Source organism: Scyliorhinus torazame, chromosome 6, assembly GCF_047496885.1.
Source record: "Scyliorhinus torazame isolate Kashiwa2021f chromosome 6, sScyTor2.1, whole genome shotgun sequence".
NCBI classification, from domain to species: Eukaryota; Metazoa; Chordata; class Chondrichthyes; order Carcharhiniformes; family Scyliorhinidae; genus Scyliorhinus; species Scyliorhinus torazame.
In genome coordinates, this window is record NC_092712.1 from 53047888 (window position 1) to 53074065 (window position 26178).

At 46.6% G+C, this 26178-nt stretch overlaps 1 protein-coding gene across 1 annotated transcript in view; it reads right to left on the reverse strand.

Annotated features, from left to right (window-relative positions):
- LOC140424789 (protein canopy homolog 1-like) overlaps positions 1 to 24098 on the reverse strand; it is a 175475-nt gene extending 151377 nt beyond the window's left edge. The window contains exon 1 of the mRNA XM_072508200.1: positions 23626 to 24098. Coding sequence (XP_072364301.1) covers positions 23626 to 23734 — 109 coding nt within the window. The 5' untranslated portion in view covers positions 23735 to 24098. The remainder of the gene's footprint in view (positions 1 to 23625) is intronic.
- Between the last annotated feature and the right edge of the window lie 2080 nt (positions 24099 to 26178).

A 26178-nucleotide genomic window follows, 5' to 3' on the forward strand; every position in this document is an offset into this window, starting at 1 on the left:
CGGTTTTGTGAAGGGTAGGTCGCGCCTCACAAACCTTATTGAGTTCTTTGAGAAGGTGACCAAACAGGTGGATGAGGGTAAAACAGTTGATGTGGTGTATATGGATTTCAGTAAAGTGTTTGATTAGGTTCCCCACGGTAGGCCACTGCAGAAAATACGGAAGCATGGGATTCAGGGAGATTTAGCAGTTTGGATCAGAAATTGGCTAGCTGGAAGAATACAAAGGGTGGTGGTTGATGGGAAGTGTGCAGACTGGAGTCCAGTTACTAGTGGTGTACCACAAGGATCTGTTTTGGGGCCACTGCAGTTTGTTATTTTTATAAATGACCTGGAGAAGGATGGGTGAGTAAATTTGCGGATGACACTAAAGTCGGTGGAGTTGTGGACAGTGCGGAAGGATGTTGCAGGTTACAGAGGGACATAGATAAGCTGCAGAGCTGGGCTGAGAGGTGGCAAATGGAGTTTAATGCAGAAAAGTGTGAGGTGATTCATTTTGGAAGGAATAACAGGAACACCGAGGACTGGGCTAATGGTAAGATTTTTGGCAGTGTGGATGAGCAGAGAGATCTCGGTGTCCATGTACATAGATCCCTGAAAGTTGCCACTCAGGTTCATAGGGTTGTTAAGAAGGCGTACGGTGTGTTAGCTTTTATTGGTAGAGGGATTGAGTTTCGGAACCATGAAGTCATGTGGCAGCTGTACAAAACTCTGGTACGGCCGCATTTGGAGTATTGCGTGCAATTCTGGTCACCGCATTATAAGAAGGATGTGGAAGCATTGGAAAGGGTGCAGAGGAAATTTATCAGAATGTTGCCTGGTATGGAGGGAAGATTTTATGAGGAAAGGCTGAGTGACTTGAGGCGGTTTTCGTCAGAGAGAAGAAGGTTAAGAGGTGACTTAATTGAGGCATACAAGATGATCATAGGATTGGATAGGGTGGACAGTGAGCCTTTTTCCTCGGATGGTGATGTCTAGCACGAGGGGACATAGCTTTAAATTGAGGGGAGATAGATATAGGACAGATGTCAGAGGTAGGTTCTTTACTCAGAGAGTAGTAAGGGTTTGCAATGCCCTGCCTGCAACAGTAGTGGACTCGCCAACACTAAGGGTATTCAAATGGTCATTGGATAGACATATGGACGATAAGGGAATAGTGTAGATGGGCTTTAGAGTGGTCTCACAGGTCGGCGCAACATCGAGGGCCGAAGGGCCTGTACTGCGCTGTAATGTTCTATGTTCTAGAAGAGGTAGGTAAAGGAGGTGAGGGATTGGGATTTTTGCAGTGTCTAGGACTCCTTCCTAATCCAGTGGTTAATAAACCCAACAAAGGGAAGAATTTGCTATTGGATTTGGTAACGGGGAATGAACCAGAGCAAATAACAGAAGAACATCTAGGTATCAGTGACCATAGTATGGTTCAGGATTATAAATGAGAATTACAAAACTATAACAAAAGATTGGAGAAAACCCAACATGAAGAAGTCAAGAACATAGAGTTTGGGAGATGAAAATGGATCACAATATATTGGCAATCAATGATGTTTTAATGAGAAACATTAAAAACTGTGATCAACAGAGCCTGGGGAAAAACATGCTCTGCTAAATAAACCGAACAAGTGTTTGGCATTATGCATGAATAAGAACATAGCGCACGCGTTTTTCCTTGCCTGACGTACATGGATAGGAAAGCAGAGGAAAGCATGACGAGGAAGAACATGGAGACGAAGCAAGAAGTAAAAACAATTAGGACACATATCCTTGGATGTGAAGATGCCAGCCCTGATCTCTTTGCAGCCACATCTCGGTGATGCCCACAACATTATAATAGCCAATTTCAATGTGCGTAATAAGCTCATTTAGGTACAACACCCTCAGTCCTGCATTGACTATCTCCCTTCTTATATTTTTCAACTTTTTTGCTATGTCTGAAGTTTGATTCCTACCACCGTGTACACCACATACCTTTACTAACCTCTCCTGGGCTCTTTTAGCTAGTTTAAAATTCTCATCATTAACCTGCACAACTTCCTTCTCCTCGAACCTTGATTTTCTAATTCTCCGTACAACTGAACCCTCCCCCCACTATTTGGTTTAAAGCCCAATCTACAGCCCTAGTTATGCAATTCGCCAGGACTCTGGTCCCAGCATGATTCAGATGAAGTCCGTCCCATTGGAACAGGTTCCCTCTTCCCCAGTACTGGTGCCAATGTCCAGATATTAATTTAATTCAAATTATCAACTGACGTGGTGGGATTCAAACCTGCATATTTGGATTACTAGTTGAGTGCCAATACCACCACACCACCGACTTCCATCACCTGGATGCTGTGTCTATATGTACAACGAATTTATTTAATATGTGGACTGAGTGTCTACAATGTTGAGGACATCGAAAGGAGTAAAGTGAGAAAGGCAGGTATTTGAAGTAGATAGTGCAGAGTTTGGGGGCTTCCAGTGGCAGCAATGTGCTGAGTGGATGCACATCAGGTGGCTCTCCTCCCAAACGAACCCAACAGAGGCAATTTATTGAGAATTTTGGCTTGAAAAGCCCACCAAAATCCAGCCGAAGGCGAAAGACGCAAGAAAGGAATATGCCTGGCAAACAGAGGGGGCGGCGAGATATTAGGAGCAGCAGCGAAGGAAAGGGGCCAGAAACTGCAGGCCACACAGACAGGTGGCCACACGAGACGGAGGTTCAGGCGAACCGGGAGTGGGAAAAGCTGGCGAACTGAACAATGGAACAGGACGTGGTGACAACTCCCCCCTCCCCTCCCCCCCCCCCCCCCCCCCCCCCCCCCCCCGCCACACACAGGGGGACGAATGGAGAAGCGTGCTGAAAAGAGAGTTGAATGTCATGAAGGAGGCCATCAGCACGGAGCTCCAAACGATGAAGGAGGTGGTGTCAGAGGCAACAAACACATTGCAGTGAACCAAAGAAGCCCTGGGAAGGAAGGTGAAGGCACAGGAGAAAACAATTCCAGAGTTGGAGAAAGCTGCCTCAGACCAGAGCGACAGGATCATAGCTCTGGAAACCGACACAAGAAGGTTGGTGACAGCCAGTGAAGCCTAATAGGGAAACTGGAGGACCAGGAAACCTGCTCCAGACGGCAGAATAGTGGGCCTGCCGGAGGGATAGAGGGTAGAGATCCAATGAGCTACATCGCTCAACTGCTGGGCAAGCTAGTGGGGAGTGAGGGCTTTCCAAACCCCCCAGAAATGGACAGGGCACACAGTCACTTCGGCCCAGGACCAAAGCCAGGGAGCAGCCCAGAGCAAATCATCACGAAGCTACACTGGTTCCAGGATAGGGAACAAATCTTAAAATGGGTCCGTCAGACAAAATCGTGCTCGTGGGACGGGAATAAGGTAAGGGTGTACCAGGACATTGGGGCGGGACCTGGCAAAAAAAAGAGGGCAGAGTTAAACAGAGCGAAATCACGCTCTACAAAAGTACAATTTGAGATGTTATTCCCAGCCTGACTCTGGGTAACATTCAAGGCAAGGAACTGTACTTTAACACCTCGGTGGAGGCGGATGAGTTTGACAAATCAAACAAATTGGGGAGGAACAATCACAACAACGACGAAACCTGCAGGGGTGGAAAAAAGGATCAAAACAAAGAGTGGAGGATTGACCACAAACAGAGACAATAATACCATGAACTTTATGCATATGTTTTTGTTTTACGCGGGACTGTGCTGCATCGTCTCTTCCCTCAATGAGACGAGGGGTGCAGAGCAAGGGGAACGAGAGTGAGAAAAGCAGACAAGAGGGCACGATAAGGGGTGGAAGGAGGAGGATAAAGCAGGGCTGGAGCTGGGTAAGTACTGGGTGGGGAGGCCACCGTACTAACGAGGCGGGCTACACAAAAGAGCAGAAAGAAAGAAAGAGGGCCACGGCACACCTCTCAGGGAGAGGGAGCTCCTGGTACAAAGGAGGGGGTGGAGGCAGAAGGGAAGAAAGAATACAGGGGGGGGGGGGGGGGGGGAAAGCGCAGGACAAAAAAAAGCAAAGGGAAGGCCGAGGTAGAGAAACAGAACAGACACAGGCCTCTGCAGGCATGGAGCAGGGTGAGGAACCAAGATGGCGCCTCAAATAGCCACTCGGGAGGACATCAGGGCGAGGGAGACCCTGGAGTGGAGGGGCGCATCCACGTTGCGTACACTAGTTGGTGGCCATGTTGGGTGCCCCCTGGACAAAGGGAAACCCTGGAGCTCTGGGGCCCAAACTCATGGCGAGAGCGGCGACCACGGCCATTTTGGACGGCTCCCGAACAAAGGAAAACCCAGGAGTGCAGGGGTTCGTCCACCAGGTAAGTATGGTGAACCCGCAGCCCGCAGGTGGTCAGAAACCCCCACCAGGGTTATTACCTGGTCAGAAACCCCCCACCAGGATTATTACCTGGAACGCAAGGGGACTCAATGGCCCAGTGAAAAGATCCAGAGTCTTCGCCCACCTAAGATGCCTAAAAATAGACAATCTACTTACAAGAGACGCACCTGAGGGAGAAGGACTGACTGCTGGTAAGGTAGGGCTGGATGGGACAGACCCATGTTACGGGACGAGGGCAAGGGGAGTAGCAATATTAATCAACAAGAGGATGAAGTTTACAGAAACCAAGACAGTTACGGACCCAGGGAGACGGTACTTCATGGTCAGCAGTGTCACTGGTAAATGTGTACGCTCCCAACTGGGACAACACAGAATTCATAAAGAAGACCATGGCAGAAATCCCCCAACATTGACACACACCGACTGATTATTGGGGGGGGGGGGGGGGAAGACGACACTTTAACTGCGTGCAGCACCCACTGACCAACCAATCAAACCCCAGAACAGGGGAAAAGGCTGGCATGGCTAGGGAACGAGGAGCTTTTATGGAGCAGATGGAGGTTCCTGCACCCAGGAGAAAATACTTTTCACAAATGCACAAGGTGTATACCCGTATCGACTTGTTTGCAGTGGGAAAATCGGTGCTTCCAGGGATCACTCCGCAATCGTCATCTCCGACCACGCTCCACACTACATGGATGCGAGGTTGGAGAAAGGCTGTGCCCAGTGCCCCACATGGAGGCGGCACAAGACCTCCTGGCCGACATGGCCTTCTGCCAAAAAACATCGCGGACCATAGGCGATTATGTTAGTAACAACCAAAACGGGGAGGTTTCATCCTCCACGTTTTGGGAGGCACTGAAGGCCATGATTATAGAGATCAGAGCCTACAAGGCAAGCAGAGACAGGGAAGATGGGTGGCCAGGCAGCGACGAGTGGACTCTATTCTGGAAGACACCAGAAAATACTCTGAGGCCCCGACCGTAGAGCTGCTGGCGGAGAGGAAAAAGCTGCAAATATACTTTAACCTGCTATCCACCAGGAAAGCAGTGTACCAACTCCGCCAGACATGGGGGGCCTTCTATGAACACCGAGACAAGGCTGGCCTATTGCTCACCAGCTGAGAAAGCAGGCAGCCACAATGGAAATAGCACAGGGTAGCAGAGGCAGACTTGTAACCGAACCAAAAGGAGGTCAATCGGGCACTTGAGACCTTCTCCCGGGGACTGGACACCTCTGAGCAGCCCAACACTTTCTTTGCTGTACTTTTCTTTGTTATTTTGTTCTAACACGGATGCGGGGATGAAACAGTTCCTGGACGGATTGGAACTACCAGTTTTGGGGGAAACCAGAAGGGGGGGGGGAAAAAAAGAGAGCTGGAAGCACCAATAGATCTAGGAGAAATCATGGAGGGCATCAGCTCCATGCAGGCAGGGAAGGCACCAAGTCCCGACAGGTTCCCGGCAAACGTTTACAAAATATTTGCACCAGTCCTGGCCCCACACCCAAGGGCATGTTTGCAGGCTCACTGGCAAGGGGTACTCTGCCCCCCACGCTAGCGAAGGCCACAATTTCATTGACACGCAAAAAAGATAAAGACTCCCCCGGGGAGAGAACACCAGAGGTGATCATCTCACTGGACGCAGAAAAGGCCTATAACAGAGTCAAATGGAAGTACCTCCTCGAGGTACTGGAATGTTTTGAGCTAGGAACAGGATTCACCGCCTGGGTGAGGCTCCTGTACAACGCTCCCAAAGCGAGCGTCTGAACTAACACCACCAGCTCTGAATACTTCCAGCTATAGAGGGGAACAAGACAGGGCTGCCCAGTCCTCACTCTTGTTCACGCCAGCGACCAAACCCCTGCCGATAGCCCTGGGGGATGCGAAACATTGCAAAGGCATCCGGAGAGGAGACAGAGAGCAAATGACCTGGTCCTCGATGTCTCGCAGCCACAGGAGGGACTGAAGGCAATACTGCAGATCCTGAAGGAGTTTGGTACCTTTTCAGGCTACAAACTTAACCTGGGCAAAAGTGAGGCATTCCCAGTGAACCAAAATGGGGGAGGGACAGAGCTGAAGGGGCTCCCGTTTAAAACAGCCCAGGACAGATTCCATTACCTGGGAATCCAGATAGCCAGAGACAGGACATAGATCCACAAGTGGAACCTGGCTGGCCTGGTGGAGGAAGTAAAAAAAATGACCAACAAACAACCTGGCAGGGAGAGGGCAGACGATCAAGATGAACGTACTACCAAGGCTCCTCTTCCTGTTTCGATCCATACCGATCTTCATCCAAAAGGCCTTTTTCCAAAATGTAGACAGTCTAATCATGGAATTTGTGTAGGGTGGCAAGCACTCGAGAATCCCCAAACTGACATGGCAAAGAAGGAAAATCAAAGGGGGCTTTCCCGTTCCTACAATACTACCACTGGGCAGCAACGGCAGAAAGAGTGACGGGACGGGTACACGAACCCAGCACAGAGTGGGTACAGATGGAGGAGGCCTCCTGTAAAGGAACGGCCCTCCGGGCCCTGGCTACAGCAGCACTCCCATCCCCCTCAACACGATACACAACGAGCCCAGTGGTAGCGGCCATGCTGAGAACATGTTCCCAACTGAGACAACACTTGTGGAACATTTTAATTTGTCCGATCTGCGGCAATCACAGATTCCCCCAGCCATGCTAGATACCACCTTCAAAGGATGGAGGCAGGACAGGGGCATGCTGACAGTTGGGCACTTTTATGAGGGTACAGACTGGCAACACTGGACGAACTGACGAGAAAGTGGAAATTAACAAAAAGGACAGGAAATGAGACACCACCAAATCAGAAGTGTCTGGCTGTTCCAGAAAGCAGGGTTTTGGTTGTAAAGTCTTGAATTTCTGCAGCCAAGTGCAAGGGAGCGAGAAGCCCTGTAAATCATCAGCTGAAGTTCTTAGCAGAAACATTTTTTTAAAAAAAATATATATTTATTAAAGTTTTTTTAACACAATTTTTCTCCCTTACAAACAATAACCCCCCCCCCTCGTAACATTAAAAAAAAAAGAGAAATCGCGCAGAGCAAGATATATACATGGCAAAATGATATATTTACACAGCTTTGTACACTGGCCCTCACCCGTACGTGCCAGTTTCCCCAACCCTTCATGTTATCTCTTGCTTATCTCCCCCCCCCCCCCCCCCCCCCCCAAGGTTGCTGCTGACCGACCTTCCTCTAAAGCTCCGCGAGATAGTCTAGGAGCGGTTGCCACCGCCTGTAGAACCCCTGCGCAGACCCTCTCAAGGCAAACTTAATCCTCTCCAACTTTATGAACCCAGCCATATCATTTCTCCAAGCCTCCAGGGTGGGGGGCTTCGCCTCCTTCCACATTAGCAAGATCCTTCCCCGGGCTACTAGGGACGCAAAGGCCAGAATGCCAGCCTCTTTCGCCTCCTGCACTCCCGGTTCGTCCACTACTCCAAATATTGCTAGCCCCCAGCTTGGCTTGACCCAGACTTTCACCACCTGAGATATTGCTCCCGCCACTCCTCTCCAGAACCCCTGCAGTACCGGGCATGACCAAAACATATGGACATGGTTCGCCGGGCTCCCTGAGCACCTTCCACATCTGTCCTCTACCCCAAAGAACCTACTCAACCTCACCCCCGTCAAGTGCGCTCTGTGGACCACCTTAAATTGTATCAGGCTGAGCCTGGCACACGAGGAAGAGGAATTAACCCTACCTAGGGCATCAGCCCACAGACCTTCCTCGATCTCCTCCCCCAGCTCCTCCTCCAATTTACCCTTCAACTCTTCTACCAACGCTTCCCCCTCTTCTTTCAACTCCTGGTGTATTTCCAACACCTTGCCCTCCCCGACCCATACACCAGAGATCACCCGATCTTGAACTTCTTGTGCCGGGAGCAACGGGAATTCCCTCACCTGTCGCCTCACAAAAGCCCTCACCCTTAGCAGAAACATAACACTGAATGGCAAAGCAACCAAGATTATGAGGAACAAGTAGACTCACCCGTCGCATTAAAAGTAAGCAATAATGGTGGGCCACAAAGGTCGGCCAGCTGGTAAAAGTGGATACCGGGAAAAAAGTTTGAAAAACGCTGTTCTAACTTATACCCCTGGTCACCCACTGTGCAGTTCAAATGCCGGTACTTGAATAGCTGTTTTAGTATAGTTTAATGTCGACGGCACGGTAGCACAGTGGTTAGCACTGTTGCTTCACAGCTCCAGGGTCCCAGGTTCGATTCCCGGCTTGGGTCACTGGCTGTGCAGAGTCTGCAAGTTCTCCCAGTGTCTGCGTCGGTTTCCTCCCAGTCCAAAGATGTGGAGGCTAGGTGGATTGGCCATGCTAAATTGCCCTTAGTGCCCAAAAAAGGTTAGGTGGGATTACTGGGTTACAGGGATAGGGTGGAGGTGTGGGCTTAAGTAGGGTGCTCTTTCCAAGGGCTGGGTGCAGACTCAATGGGCCATAAGGCCTCCTTCTGCACTGTAAATTCTATGATTCTATGAATGTCCCAAAGTGTTTGGCAGAAGTATTATGAAACAGAATTTGACATCAAACCACATTAGGAGAGATATCAGGGCAAATGACCAAAAGCTTAGTCAAATTACGTAGATTTTAACAAGTGCTTTTTAAAAAAATATATACATTTAGAGTACCCAATTCTTTTTTATCCCCAAGTAAGGGGCAATTTAGTGTGGCTAATTCACCTACCCTGCACATCTTTTTGGATTGTGGGGGTGAGATCGCCACAGGCACGGGGAGAATGTGCAAATTCCACACGGATAATGACCTGGGGCCAGGATCAAACCCAGGTCCAATGCTTACCACCCTGCTGTCCCTGAAGTGCTTTAAAAGAGGAGGGGATTTTTTTTTTTTTTTTTTTTTTTAAATTAGAGTACCCAATTATGTTTTTCCAGTTAAGGGGCAATTTAGGATGGCCAATCCACCTACCTGCACATTTTTGGGTTGTGGGGGCGAAACCCACACAAACATGGGGCGAACCCAGGTCCTCGGTGCTGCCCTGGAAGGTTGGGGGGATATTTAGGGAGGAAACTGGCAATAATGAAGCAATTAACATTAGGGTTGCCAAAGAGGTCAGAATTAGTATGGCTGTGGGAGACGAGAGACTGGGAACTGCAACGCCAGGTATGGATTTGAGAACATGGGTGAGCATTTTAAAATCAGTCTTCTTGTTTACCCTGGAGCCAATTTAGATCACTGAATTAGGTACAAGGGTGATGGGTAAATCTGACTTAGTACGAGTTAGAGAACAGGCAGCATAGTTTAGGATGGCCTCAAGTTTATAGAAGATGGGAAACCAGCCAGGAATACACTGGTTGGGTGAAACTTAGCATTAACAAAAAAGCAGATGAACGGAGGCAAATGCACTTTCGGGCAATGTTAATGGGCTGAAGTAAGCAAAGATTCTGCAGTCTCATTGAGTAATGAGATGCACAGTTGATTGCCTTGTTTGCAGTTCCAGGTCCCTGTCAAGGTCACACGAATGGTTGTTTTGGCTTTCTAATCACCGCATATTCTGGTGCAGAAATTCAGAAAGTTAAGTCAAGGGTGTTGCAAATCTAAATAATGGCTGCGATCATTCCTCCACCACTGACCATGAACCGCAGGTTGATTTTATTGAGAGCCAAGTACTTTTTCTTTTAAAAAATGACAGATGGAATCTTTGTCTTAAAGTGAGGGAAAACAAGTTTCTACTGATGGGTGGGTAAGTAATCAGAGGACACGGATTTTTTATAATGGCCAAAGGAACCAGAAGAAAAGCAATGAAAATAATATTTTTACGCCACTAGTTATGATCTTGAATGTACCAAAGAGAGTGGTGGAAGTAGACTATTAATAATAATCTTTATTAGTGTCACAAGGAGGCTTATATTAACACTGCAATGAAGTTACTGCGAAAATCTCCTAGTCACCACAGCATGGCGCCTGTTCGGATACAGAGGGAGAATTCAGAATGTCCAATTCACCTAACCAAGCACGTCTTTCGAGACTTCTGGGAGGAAACCGGAGCACCCGGAAGAAACCCATGCAGACACAAGGAGAACATGCAGACTTCGCACAGACATTGACCCAAGCCGAGAATCGAACCCAGGTCCCTGGCGCTGTGAAGCAACAGTGCTAGCCACTGTGCTACCGTGATTCAGTCACAATTTTCAAAAAGGGAACTGGGTATACTTAAAGCAAAAATTGAAAGTGCTATGGGGTTAAGAGGAGAGTGTGGCTACTTGGACACTCTTTATAAAACCATCATAGGAACAACAGCCTCCTTCTGTTAAGATTGTTTGAGTAATTTATTTGGAAGTGTGTGGGGAAGGAGAAAGATACAGCTCCACACAGTTCTCACTAATTAAGGAGATTTTTAATTAGAAATAAGGACATAGGAATTCATAATGGAAAAAAAGAACAATTGAGGTATGTTTTGTCATTAAGTATGCACAGGACACTATTAAGATATTTACAGGACACTATTTGATCTCCAATGGCATTAAACATTGTAAGTCAAGACAATTGTACTTCTCATTCAGTAGGTTGATGGGGTCAGGAGATAATTAGTCCAAGGCATGCAGTCACAATTCAGTTCTCATTTTAAAGCCATATGAAGAGGCCAAAGAACAAAAAAAGGTACAGCACAGGAACAGGACCTTCGGCCCGCCAAGCCTGCGCCGACCATCCCGCCTGTCTGAACTAAAAACCCCTACCCTTCCAGGGACCATATTTCTATTCCCATCCTATTAATGTATTTGTCAAGACGCCCCTCAAGTGTCACTATCATAGTGCTTCTACCAACTCCTCCGGCAGCTGGTTCCAGGCACCCACTACGCTCTGTAAAAAAAGATTTTTTTTAAAACGCCCTTCGCATCTCTCCTCCAAAGTTTGCCCCTCGCACCTTAAAGCTACGTCCCCCAGTAATTGCCTCTTGCACCCTGGGGGAAAAGCCTCTGACTATCCACTCTGTCCATGCCCCTCATAATTTTGTAGACTTCTATCAGGTCGCCCCTCAACCTCCATTGTTCCAGTGAGAACAAACCGAGTTTATACAAGCTCTCCTTGTAGCTAATGCCCTACGTACCAGGCAATATCCTGGTGCACCTCTTCTGTACCCTCTCCAAAGGCTCCACATCCTTCTGGTAGTGTGGTGACCAGAATTGAACACTATATTCCTGGTGTGGCCTTTCTCACGTTCTATACAGCTGCAGCATGACTTGCCAACATTTATACTCAATGCCCCATAAGACATAAGAGCAGAATTAGGCCACACGTCCCATCGAGTCTGCTCTGCCATTCAATCATGGCTGATATTTTTCCCATCCCCATTCTCCTGCCTTCTCCTCGTAACCCCTGGTCCCCTTATTTATCAAGAACCTATCCATCTCGGTTTTAAAGATACTCAGTGACTTGGCCTCCACAGCCTTCTGCGGCAATGAGTTCCACAGATTCACCATCCTCTGGCTGAAGACAGTTCTCCTCATCTCGGTTTTAAAGGATCGTCCCTTGGTTCTAGATTTTCCTACAAGTGGAAACATCCTCTCCACGTCCACTATCCATGTCTCGCAGTATCCTGTAAATTTCAATAAGATCCCCCCCTCATCCTTCTAAACTCCAACGAGTACAAACCCAGAGTCCTCAACCGTTCCTCATATGACAAGCTGTTCATTCCAGGGATCATTCTTGTGAACCTCCTCTGGACCCTTTAAGGCCAGCACATCTTTTCTTAGATACGGGGCCCAAAACTGCTCACAGTACTCGACCCCGGTTGATGAAGGCAAGCATTCCACACACCTCCTTGACTACCTTCTCCAGGGGCAGCACGGTGGCACAGTGGGTTAGCCCTGCTGTCTCACGGCACCGAGGTCCCAGGTTCGATCCCGGCTCTTCGTCACTGGGCCTCATGTCACCGAGGATCCGGGTTCAATCCCGGTCCACTGTTCGTGTGGAGTTTGCACATTCTCCCCGTGTTTGCGTGGGTTTCACCCCCACAACCCAAAGACGTGCAGGCTAGGATTGGCCACGCTAAATTGCCCCTTAATTGGAAAAAATGAATTGGGTACTCTAAATTTTTTTATTTTTTTTATTTAAAAACTACCTTCTCCACCTGCTTTGCCACTTTGTGACTTGAGGACCTGTACACCCAGATCCCTTGTCTGTCAATACTCTTAAGGGTTTTGCCATTTGCTGTATATTTCCCAACCTGTATTAGACCTTCCAAAATGCATTACCTCATATTTGCCCATCTCTCCTCCCGAGTCTCCAACCAATCTAAATCCTGCTGTATCCTAACAGTCCTTATCACTATCCACAATTCCACCACCATTTGTGTCATCAGCAAACTTACAAATCAGACTAGTTACTTTTCCTCTAAATCATTTATATATACACACTACAAACAGCAAAGGGCCCAGCACTGATTCCTGCAGAACACTCCTAGTCTCAGCCCTCCATTCATAAAGCACCCTTCCACTGCTACCCTCCGTTTTCTATGACCAAGCCAGTTCTGTATCCATCTTGCCAGCTCTTGGTCTTATTTCTACTACAAATTTTTATATAATGGAAAAGGGGTTTGTAAACTGGTTGTATTGTAATTAACACGGTCAGTGTGGCACTTCAGCATTTTCACTGGAGGATATTTAATCCAGTTCACACAGGTAACTTCCATTATTGCATTACATTTACAATGCAAACAAGTACCATCAGCAGTATTAGCACATCAAATTAAGTGTATCCCAGCTTCCCAATACATCCCCTCGCTGTCTTTATTGTGAAATATTCAGTTCTGGGTGAGTTTTAATTCTCTGTAACCCATCTAACCTCTGGACAAAACACATCCCATCATGAACATAACTGGGTGAGGAAGGCACAATTAAATGCTCATCACAACATACAAACATATCAATATGATGCACATCTACATTTCTTATAGCTTAAATGGGCACTTACAAACAAAGTGCGTGCACATTTATTAATGCACATCATTAGACGGGGCTCGTTTAGCACGGGGCTAAATCGCTGCCTTTGAATGCAGACCAAGGCAGGCCAACAGCACGGTTCAATTCCCGTACCAGCCTCCCCGAACAGGCGCCGGAATGTGGTGAATAGGGACTTTTCACAGTAACTTCATTTGAAGCCTACTTGTGACAATAGGTTTCATTTTTCAAGAAAGATGGACATAGAGAAACACCCCAATTTCTTGGTTTCTTAATTTCACTGCTTGCTGGAGGGAAAGAGGCCACTACAAAACTATAAATGGGGAAGAAGTTATTTAGGCAGAGAAATAATGCAGAGATGACTAACATTTTTATATAAAAAATATCACGACAAGCAGCTGTAATTGAGATCAAATTTGTTTCCAAAATGTCAGTACAGCACAAACAATTATTGGAAGGGAGACATCAGAAAGCAGTAGCTCATTTGCATAAGCATTCAAAGACAAATTACTTCAACAGCACAAATTAATAACTTTCCATCTCCCTCCACACAAGTAGACATGCCATCAATATATTTTGTGAATCAAATAATCTTGTAAGCCAAGTCATTGGCTCACAACACACTTCTTTAAAACCGGCAAGATATTCTTTCCTATAGTCAGTACCCGTAATTTTGAGTTCCGGACAGGTCATTTTGCCGAAATGCTCATGATACACAAACCGACAATGAATGTACTGCAATCAATGAATATTCATATTGCATCAGTTCACCTTTCAACTTTTTTTATCCATTTGAGCGGGTGAGAAAATCTGTCAGAACAACATTTATTACCCATCTCGAGTTGGCCCAAGACGACAGTGGCGATCCGCCTCAAGTAATGGCTGTTTTAGCCCAATTACATACGGAAATCTCAAATAAGCCTATGTTCGTTCAAAATGCTTAAACATTAAACTGCAAAATCTGGAAAGCTTTAATAAAATTAATACTGAAGTGCCAACATCCCAAGGTGAGTAACTAAGGAAAGAGTAGAGTTTAGGAAGCAAAGTGGCAACCTGTGTTTGGAGCTGAAAGTTGTAGGTGAAGTACTAAATGAGTATTTTGCATCTGTGTTTACTATGGAGAAGGCTATGATGATATAATAAGCATGGAGGGAGACGGATGTACTTCCAACAGATCAGTGGGTTTAAAAAGTGGATACGTCCCTGGGCCCAGATGAGATGTATCCTAGGCTGGCCATGTGAGGCAAGAGGAGGTTACAGGGACTCTGATGTTAATTTTCAAATCCTCTCTGACCACAGGAAAGGTGCCAGAAGACTGGAGAACAGCTAATGTGGCACCATCATTCAAGCAAAGTAGGGAAAGGGGGCACTACAAAACTATAAATGGGGAGGAAGTTATTAAGGCAGAGAAATAATGCAGAGATGACTAACATTTTTATATAAATAATGTCACCACAAGCAGCAGTAATTGAGATTTTGGTCATTGAGACCAGGTAATTGCAAGCCAGTGAGTTTAACATCAGTGGTAGGGAAATTATTGTGCTTCTGAGGCTGTACAAGGCTCTTGGAGAATGGTAAGCAGTTTTGTGCCAGAGGATGGTGAATCTGTGGAACTCTTTTCCGCAGAAGACTGTGGAGAGCAAATCATAAAGTATCTTTAAAACAGAGATAGCTAGGTTCTTGATTAACAAGGGGTTATAGGGAGAAGGCAGGAGAATGGGGATGAGAAACATATGTCACCGGATTGTCACTTTAAGAAATGTTTGTCTGCTCAAGTGGCTGCAGTGATGTCAGAATGTGGGTGGAGCTGAGCTGTGGCTCAGCTTTTTAGTTTCACTTTGAGGAAAAGCTTGGGCGTGTCTGTTTTTTGGTTTTGTTTTCGTGTTGGATCTGAAGCCAGCTAAATAAAGTGTAATTTCGATCTCTCTGCCATCTAAAGACTATCTCTAGATTATTTGAATTCGAGTGATAACTGCTCTCAGTAGAGAATTTAAACCTGATGTGCTTCTGTTAAACGGTTTTTTGTCTTATGGATGTTGAAAGGAAAGTTGGATGTTGAAAGGAAAGTTTAAGAATTAATTAGTGTTGTATTCTTTGGGGGTTGTATTTAAATTGATGGTTGCCAAGATGTTCACTGTATGTTTTAAAAAGGTTAACTGAGTTCATAGAATAAACATTGTTTTGCTTTAAAAATTACTTTAAAATTTCTGCTGCACCACACCTGTAGAGTGGGCCGTGTGCTCCCCTTACCACAATCTAGTAAAAGTGGTGGGTCAGGTGAACTCCATGATACACTTTGGGGTTCTCTAAACACTGGCCCATAACACATATCAGCTATGATGGAATGGCAGCGCAGACTCGATGGGCCGAATGGCCTAACTCTGCTCCAATGTCTTTTGGTCTTATTATTGGAAAAAATCTGAGGGACGGAATTAATCTTCACTTGGAAAGGCAAGGATTAATCAAGATAGTCAGCAAGACTTGGTCAGGAGATCATGTCTAACAAATGTGACTGACTTTTGTTCAGGAGGTAACCAGGCGTGTAGATGAGGGCAGTGCGGTTGATATAGTCTACGGGACTTGAGCTTTTTTTTTTTATATAAATATTTTTTTTTAAATTTTTTTAAACAATGTCTTGCATGGGAGACAGGTCAAGAAGGCAAGAACCAAATGGGATCCAAGGCAATTTGGCAAATTGGATCCAAAATTGGCTTCATGGCAGGAGGCAGAGAGTGACCAGTGGGGTTGTTTTGTGACTGGAAACTTATGTCCAGTGGTGCTCCACAGGAATTGTTGCTGGGCCCCTTGCTGTTTGTATGATTTGTAGGAACCTGGGTTCCTGAAGCTGTGATGCAGCAGTGCTAACCACTGTGCCACCATGCTGCCTCCTCCCCACCCTAGTAGAGGGGTCAATAACCAGCGGGTATAGATTTAAGAAAAAGGGAAGCAGTTTTGGGGAGGATTTGAGGAAGAAGTTCTTAACGTGGAGGGTGGTGGGATTCTGGAACTCACTGCCTAAAAGGGTGGCAGAGGCAGGAACTCTCACTGCATTTAGATGAGCATTTCAAAAGCCATAACATACAAGGCTACAGACTAAGTGTTGGAACATGGGATTACAATGGATAGGTGCTTGATGGCCAGTACATACAAGGTAGGTCTCTTTCTGTGCTGTAAAACCCTTTGACTTCACATTAAATTTAATGTCAAGAGAAGAGCACTTGGTCTAATTAAGCCAACCCAAGGTTGTAAACCAGGAACATTTTAATTCCTAGAGATAGGAGAATCAGGACATGCAGCCAATTTACCAGTTCTTTTCAATCCCTTAATTCTTCCCCCACGCACACAGCCCATTTGCCTCCCCGAATAGTCCACGCAAAATGTTCACCAGTGCCTCTTGACATTGAACCAATTTGAGGATTTCATTTTCCCAGTTTTAGGAATTAGTGCGGCTGAAGACAGAAAAGTCATAAAGAATCACGTAATTATAGAATTTATGGTCTGTAGAAAATATGTAGAGGTCACTTCAAATGGGTAAAATTAGACTTCAAGAGGGTAGAAATATTAGTTATCCCTCCGTTTACTTTCTAATGCTCTCAAGACTGTAGACCAATGAATCTGTATAAATCACTAAAGTGACTTCAGCATTTCAATATTAAAGCATTTAGTGTAATTACTACTTGCAATACAGGATCAAGCAAATATTATTAATACCAGAATTTCACTTTTAAAAAAATTCCAAATTATTACAAATAATGTCCTAACTCACTGGTTTGATTTGATTTTCAGCAGATCCTCCGTAGAGGAAGGAACTCAAAAGCTATCACATCATTCAACTCGCACCTGTATCTTTTAATGTAGAAAAAAAAAGTGTTTCTTGCTGCATAATCAGTCAACAATTGACACCAATGCAAATCAAGAAATATATCGACAGGTGACTAAATGCCTGGACAGAGGTAGGTTTTAAGGAGAGTCATAAAGAAAGAAGAGAACAAAGAACAAAAGAACAAAGAAATGTACAGCACAGGAACAGGCCCTTCGGCCCTCCAAGCCCATGCCGACCATACTGCCCGACTAAACTACAATCTTCTACACTTCCTGGGTCTGTATCCTTCTATTCCCATCCTATTCATATATTTGTCAAGATGCCCCTTAAATGTCCCTATCGTCCCTGCTTCCACTACCTCCTCCGGTAGCGAGTTCCAGGTACCCACTACCCTCTGCGTAAAAAACTTGCCTCGTACATCTACTCTAAACCTTGCCCCTCTCACCTTAACCCTATGCCCCCTAGTAATTGACCCCTCTATCCTGGGGAAAAGCCTCTGACTATCCACTCTGTCTATGCCCCTCATAATTTTGTATACCTCTATCAGGTCGCCCCTCAACCTCCTTCGTTCCAGTGAGAACAAACAGAGTTTATTCAAATCGCTCCTCATAGCTTATGCCCTCCATACCAGGCAACATTCTGGTAAATCTCTTCTGCACCCTCTCTAAAGCCTCCACATCCTTCTGGTAGTGTGGCGACCAGAATTGAACACTATACTCCAAGTGTGGCCTAACTAAGGTTCTATACAGCTGCAACATGACTTGCCAATTCTTATACTCAATGCCCCGGCCAATGAAGGCAAGCATGCCGTATGCCTTCTTGACTACCTTCTCCACCTGTGTTGCCCCTTTCAATGACCTGTGGACCTGTACTCCTAGATCTCTTTGACTTTCAATACTCTTCAGGGTTCTACCATTCACTGTATATTCCCTACCTGCATTAGCCCTTCCAAAATGCATTACCTCACATTTGTCCGGATTAAACTCCATCTGCCATCTCTCCGCCCAAGTCTCCAGACAATCTAAATCCTGCTGTATCCTCAGACAGTCCTCATCGCTATCCGCAATTCCACCAACCTTTGTGTCATCTGCAAACTTACTAATCAGACCAGTTACATTTTCCTCCAAATCATTTATATATACTACAAAGAGCAAAGGTCCCAGCACTGATCCCTGTGGAACACCACTGGTCACAGCCCTCCAATTAGAAAAGCATCCCTCCATTGCTACCCTCTGCCTTCTATGGCCTAGCCAGTTCTGTATCCACCTTGCCAGTTCACCCCTGATCCCGTGTGACTTCACCTTTTGTACTAGTCTACCATGAGGGACCTTGTCAAAGGCCTTACTGAAGTCCATATAGACAACATCTACTGCCCTACCTGCATCAATCATCTTAGTGACCTCCTCGAAAAACTCTATCAAGTTAGTGAGACACGACCTCCCCTTCACAAAACCGTGCTGCCTCTCACTAATACGTCCATTTGCTTCCAAATGGGAGTAGATCCTGTCTCGAAGAATTCTCTCCAGTAATTTCCCTACCACTGAAGTAAGGCTCACCGGTCTGTAGTTCCCGGGATTATCCTTGCTACCCTTCTTAAACAGAGGAACAACATTGGCTATTCTCCAGTCCTCCGGGACATCCCCTGAAGACAGCGAGGATCCAAAGATTTCTGTCAAGGCCTCAGCAATTTCCTCTCCAGCCTCCTTCAGTATTCTGGGGTAGATCCCATCAGGCCCTGGGGACTTATCTACCTTAATACTTTAAGACACCCAACACCTCGTCTTTTTGGATCACAATGTGACCCAGGCTATCTACACCCCCTTCTCCAGACTCAACATCTACCAATTCCTTCTCTTTGGTGAATACTGATGCAAAGTATTCATTTAGTACCTCGCCCATTTCCTCTGGCTCCACACATAGATTCCCTTGCCTATCCTTCAGTGGGCCAACCCTTTCCCTGGCTACCCTCTTGCTTTTTATGTACGTGTAAAAAGCCTTGGGATTTTCCTTAACCCTATTTGCTAATGTCTTTTCGTGACCCCTTCTAGCCCTCCTGACTCCTTGCTTAAGTTCCTTCCTACTTTCCTTATATGCCACACAGGCTTTGTCTGTTCCCAGCCTTTTAGCCCTGACAAATGCCTCCTTTTTCTTTTTGACGAGGCCTACAATATCACTCGTCATCCAAGGTTCCCGAAAATTGCCGTATTTATCTTTCTGCCTCACAGGAACATGCCGGTCCTGTATTCCTTTCAACTGACACTTGAAAGCCTCCCACATGTCAGATGTTGATTTGCCCTCAAACATCCGCCCCCAATCTATGTTCTTCAGTTCCCACCTAATATTGTTATAATTAGCCTTCCCCCAATTTAGCACATTCATCCTCGGACCACTCTTATCCTTGTCCACCAGTACTTTAAAACTTACTGAATTGTGGTCACTGTTACCGAAATGCTCCCCTACTGAAACATCTACCACCTTGCCGGGCTCATTCCCCAATACCAGGTCCAATACCGCCCCTTCCCTAGTTGGACTGTTTACATATTGTTTTAAGAAGCCCTCCTGGATGCTCCTTACAAACTCCGCCCCGTCTAAGCCCCTGGCACTAAGTGAGTCCCAGTCAATATTGGGGAAGTTGAAGTCTCCCATCACCACAACCCTGTTGTTTTTACTCTTTTCCAAAATCTGTCTACCTATCTGCTCCTCTATCTCCCGCTGGCTGTTGGGAGGCCTGTAGTATACCCCCAACATTGTGACTGCACCCTTCTTATTCCTGATCTCTACCCATATAGCCTCACTGCCCTCTGAGGTGTCCTCTCACAGTATAGCTGTGATATTCTCCCGAACAAGTAGCGCAACTCCACCTCCCCTTTTACATCCCCCTCTATCCCGCCTGAAACATCTAAATCCTGGAACGTTTAGCTGCCAATCCTGCCCTTCCCTCAACCAGGTCTCTGTAATGGCAACAACATCATAGTTCCAAGTAGTAATCCAAGCTCGGAGTTCATCTGCCTTACCCGTAATGCTCCTTGCATTAAAACATATGCACTTCAGGCCACCAGACCCGCTGTGTTCAGCAACTTCTCCCCGTCTGCTCTGCCTCAGAGCCACACTGTCCCTATTCCCTAGTTCTCCCTCAATGCTCTCACCTTCTGACCTATTGCTCCCGTGCCCACCCCCCTGCCATACTAGTTTAAACCCTCCCGTGTGACACTAGCAAACCTCGCGGCCAGGATATTTATGCCTCTCCGGTTTAGATGCAACCCGTCCTTCTTATACAGGTCACACCTGCCCCGGAAGAGCTCCCAGTGGTCCAGATAATGGAAACCCTCCCTCCTACACCAGCTGTTTAGCCACGTGTTTATCTGCTCTATCTTCCTATTTCTAGCCTCACTGGCACGTGGCACAGGGAGTAATCCCGAGATTACAACCCTCGAGGTCCTGTCTTTTAACTTTCTGCCTAGCTCCCTGAACTCCTGCTGCAGGACCTCATGCCCCTTCCTGCCTATGAAAGAGGTGGAGACATCAAACGTGAGGGAGACTCACTCCATCAAAGTATTGCCAAGCTCAGTTTCTATTGACAACTATAAACTGTTGGAATGGGTTGGTTGGAAATAGAAGAGGAAAAATGCAAGGTAAAGAACAAGAGCAAACAACAGAAAGGGAGATTATGAGAAGCAATTATATATCGTAGGCATGTTCTCATCTAGAATGAAACACAAGATGATGTGTTCTAATGAGACAAGATAAATGTTGACAGTTACTTTGTATTATCCAGAAAAGTATAACTGGAGAATTTAGTGTATGCATGCAGGTAAATTCATAACTAATTTACAGAAACAATATTTCAGTATGCAAGCAGTCAATCCGGGGAACACGCCCCCTGGGGAGTTTTTGGAAGCAGTGAGTATTGATTCATTCAAATGCAAATTAAATAGATTTCTTTCAAAAAACAACATTTTGATATAATGAACAAGTAAATTGATGCAGTCTGCAAGTAATGGGAAGCATAACATATGGCAATTCTAGCACGTTTGCAAGGAACTGGTGACCTTGGACCCATGATTACCAAAACAATCCCATCAGTTATGTCATGGCTGGGCATATTGTAGATTAACAGTGAAGGGTTGTATGTACACTGTTTCTTCTGTTATTGTTACAAAATCACAAATACCTCAATAAAAATGTTTCATTAAAAAAAAGTGAAGCGACTGATCGCTACGATTAGTCAACAATTCAGTTATCTTGGAGCATACAACCACACAGCTGTCAGGAGAACAAGAGGAACCTTGGCCTTCTCATGCAGCAATTCGGATGGTAGTCAAATCAAACAACAGGAAGATAATAAGCTGGTTCATTTTCTCACTAGTTCATAACAATAATATCAAATACATACTTGTTCAGCGAGGGAAACACCCATATTAAGTGCACTTGTAAATCTTTTAAAATTTGCAGTCAGTGTTGCATATTTACTTTCTCCCCCTCCCAAAATTCATACAATTCCTTCAATCAATCCAACAAATGCAATTAAAAGTTAACACTTGGCAAGAGGGTGGAAACTTCCATATTGCACTGTCGTTTTTTTTTATTAATTGGGTTGTGGGGGTGAGACCCACGCAGACAAGGAGAATGTGCAAATTCCACATGGACAGTGACCTGGGGCCGGGATCAAACCCAGGTCCTCGGCACCGTGAGGCAGCAATGCTAACCACTGCACCACCGTGCCCACCATATATTGCACTGACCTAACCAGTCACAAATACTCAAATGCTCACAGCGGCGAGGACCCGGGTTCGATCCTGGCCCCACTGTCCATGTGGAGTTTTCACATTCTCCCTGTATCTGTGTGGGTCTCACCCCCGCAACCTAAAAGATGTGCAGGGTAGGTGGATTGGCCACGCTCAATTTCTGAGTTACAAAGCCAGTGCTCAAGAGTGTGGTTGGGGCGAACCCCTAATTCAGCTCCTTGCCTGCTCCAAAAACCAATTTAAATTCAAATTGAATCCAATTCATGGTCCCCACAAGAGAGACATACCAGATCTGAGCCAAAAGGCTCCTACTACTCTTGCTCTTAGCCAAAAGGCCGAGAAGCGAGGAAAAACAAAAATTAATTGGGTACTCTTAAATTTTTTTTTTTTTTTTTTTAAAAAAAAACAAATACTCAAATGATTTTTCATCTTTTAACTTCTCAGCTCCTCATTCCGTCTTCTCCTGAGAGTATCATTGGGTTACTTTGTTAAAATCTATTACCTATACCTATTGTTAGCCATTGCACAGTTGGGAGCAATAGTCCAGAGACTTGCATGTAGAATCTCGGCTGACTGTGCTCCGCTGTGCCAGTGCACTGACAGAGACACCATATTACAGATAAGATGTTAAACAGACCCCAAACTGCCCTCTCGGGTGAGCATGAATTTGCCCTGATCAATGTTTACCCCTCAACCAACATCACCAAAAATGGAATATCACATTGCAACATGCGGGACCTGGCTGTGCACCAACATTTCATTGTTACAACAGTGAATATCCTAGAAAAATTGGCAAGCATTTTGGGATGTCCAGAGATTGAAAGAAGTGGGCCAAAACTCTGCTCCTTGTATTTTAACTCGTCACTGCACTTGGCTTCTGGTCAGATATTTCTATTTTAAAATCCTCATTTGCAAGTTCCTTTACGGCCTCAAACCCACTGTAATTCTGTAACTTCCACCAGCCGTACCAGCATCTGCAATTCTGGCCACTTGCACATTTCCAATTTAACTTGCTCCACCATTGATATCCAATCCTTCAGCCGTCAAGTCTAGGTTGGAATAGAATAACTACAGTGAAGAAGGAGGCCGTTCAGCCCACCAAGTCTGCACCACCCCCCTCTGAAAGAGCACCTTACCCAGGCCCACTCCCCTGTAAGCCCACCTTTTTGGACACTAAAGGGGCAATTTAGCATGGCCAATCCAGCTAACCTGCACATCTTTGGACTGCCGGAAGAAACTGGAGCACCCAGAGGAAACCCCACACAGACACGGGTACAAAGTCCAAACTCCACACATTCACCCAATGTCAGAATCAAAACTAGGTCCCTGGCACTGTGAGGAAGCAGTGCTAATCACTGTGCCCTCCTGGAACCCCTCAGCCTTGCTTTCCACCTGGAAAACACCCTCCACACCCTACTTTATTGGGAATTTAGTCATCCTGCCCTGGCATCGCCCTTCTGTGGCTCGGTGTCAAAACTTGGGTTATTTGTTAAACAAGCTGGGAATTTAAGAGGAAAAGAGACAAAAGCGAAAATGTTAGAAATACTGTTTTTAAAGATCTAGAGCTGCTGAGGTATTTTGTTTTTGACAGGGAGGCAAGTTGCTTAAAATGCAAGCGCATCCTGTGGATTCACCTGTCCAAATGTCTTCTTTGGCAGGGGAGGGGATGGGTTTCTCTCTTGCGAGGCGCGGTGGGACGTTGTTAGTGTTTTATAAAAGCAAGCTGCTGTAGTCAGCGTAGGTGCAACAACATCACCAGTACCCCTCCCCACACTCACCTCCGCAGTACACTTCCGGGTCCTTCGCCCCGCGCACCTGGGGAAGCAACAGCAGCAGCGTCACCGCCGCCAGCAGCAGCGCGAGCCCGCGGCACCGCCACCAGCCCATTCTCAATCCACGTGCTTCCCTCCAACCGTCACCGGGGAGAGGGGGCAGGGGGCAGGAACCCACCGGCACCCCAAATAAACCGTTTCTCAAACAGGTGAGAGGAAGGAAGGAGGGAGTGAAAGTTTCTGTCGGATTAAAAAGTTTCGTGTAAAAACCAATTCCAGGCCGCTCTCAAATTAAGGTCAAACTTTTCTGACGGGAACTCGTCCGATGTCCATCACTCCTCTCTCTCTCTCTCGTTAATGTTTAAAATGTCCAATCGATGGGACTTTCCATCCCACGCACGGAAAGGAGGAGACCGAGCCCAGGATAGACAAGGACAACATCGGCTTGCGGCAGCAACCAGAAGCCGCCTCTTAAACCAGCCTTGCCACGCCCCTTTGTCCCCTGGAGCCCCGCCCCTTTGTCCCCTGGAGCCCCGCCCCTTTGTCCCCTGGAGCCCCGCCGTTTTACCCCCTCGAGCCCCGCCCCTTACTCAGTGCTTTGTCCCCATCCAACTAGCCCCGCCCCTTACTCTTCCACTTTGTCCCCTTTCCAACTAGCCCCGCCCCTTACTTCGCAGAGCCCGACCCCTAGCCCTGAGAGTCCCATCCCAATCCCTGAGAGCCCCGCCCCCTGTCCCGCTAGCCTGGTCTCTTACTCCGCGGAGCTCCGCCCCCATCGCCTGAAAGCCCCTCCCTCGCCCCGCCCCTATACCTGAGAGCATGCTCCCTGCGAGCCCCGCCCCCTTTGTCCTCCGCGAGCCGCCCCGATCGTTGCCACGTCGGACAATGGAAATGAGCACGTGACGTGTGCGTCTCCGCCCAGCCACTGAGCTGGGGGCACGTCGCTGTGCCCGTGAAAGGTCACCAGTGAGGAGCCCGGCCGGGGGAGGCGAATATGTCCGTGTCCGGGAAGGGCAGCGCTGCTCACTGGGAGATGATTCAGTTACTAACCGGAATAACCCTTTGTCAAAATTCAACTTCGTTATCTTAGAAGCGTACACCCAACTTTGTCAGGAACACATTTAAAAAACCTGTTGCCGAAGCTTGGCTTTTGCATGTGTGAAAAATGCGTTCAATAAAAATATTTTTTAAAATAGAAATTTGGAGTACCCAATTCATTTTTCCAATTAAGGGGCAATTTAGCGTGGCCAATCCACCTACCCTGCACATCTTTGGGTTGTGGGGGCAAAACCCACGTAGACACAGGAGAAAGTGCAAACTCTGCACGGACAGTGACCCAGAGCCGGGATCGAACCTGGGACCTCGGCGCCGTGAGGCTCCAGTGCTACCCACTGCGCCACCGTGCTGCCCTCCAATAAAAATATTTCTAAAATAAAACAAATTTAAAAGAAAGTTCTCGAAATATTCAACAGGTCTGGCAGCATCTGTGGTAAGAGTTAAAATTTGGAGTCCGACCTGGAGTGAAGAATGGTAGCACAAGTGATTAGCACTGTGGCTTCACAGCGGCAGGGTCCCAGGTTCGATTCTCTGCTGGGTCACTATCTGTGCGGAGTCTGCACATTCTCCCCGTATCTCTGTGGGTTTACTCCGGGTGCTCCGGTTTCCTCCCACAGTCCAAAGAAGTGCGGGTTAGGTGGATTGGCCATGATAAATTTCCCTTTGTGACCAAAAAAGGGTAGGAGGGGTTAGTAGGGTGAAAGTTAGGGCTTAAGTGAGCCAGTGCAGACTAGATAGGCCGAATGGCCTCCTTCTGCACTGTATGTTCTGCACTGTATGCCCACTGTAGGGGCAGCACGGTAGCCTTGTGGATAGCACAATTGCTTCACAGCTCCAGGGTCCCAGGTTCGATTCCGGCTTGGGTCACTGTCTGTGCGGAGTCTGCACATCCTCCCCGTGTGTGTGTGGGTTTCCTCCGGGTGCTCCGGTTTCCTCCCACAGTCCAAAGATGTGCAGGTTAGGTGGATTGGCCATGATAAATTGCCCTTAGTGTCAAAAATTGCCCTTAGTGTTGGGTGGGGTTACTGGGTTATGGGGATAGGGTGGAGGTGTTGACCTTGGGTCGGGTGCTCTTTCCAAGAGCTGGTGCAGACTCGATGGGCCGAATGGCCTCCTTCTGCTTTGTAAATTCTATGATGTTCTGTGTTGCTTGTTCAATGTGATGGGGCTGTGGGCTTTTGACGAGGAGGGCAGGAAAATCAAAAGGGTAGATCTGTGTTGGTGGGGAGAGATTAAATGACAAAAGTGTACTGGAACAAAAGGCCAAGGGAGTGCTAATGGTTGCCAACGTTTGTCCAGAATGAGAGTAAATGACAGAATAAAGAAAAGCTCTGTCTGAAAGAAAACACATGAAAACCAAGATTCAGACTGGCACATGGCAAAATAAAAGCAAAAAAAATGACAGAGTTCCAACTTATGAGTACATTGTGTGGGTATATAGCTTACTGCCCTCTACATGACCAACAGAACGGTGGTTGTGATTTCTAAAAATGATGAAACTGC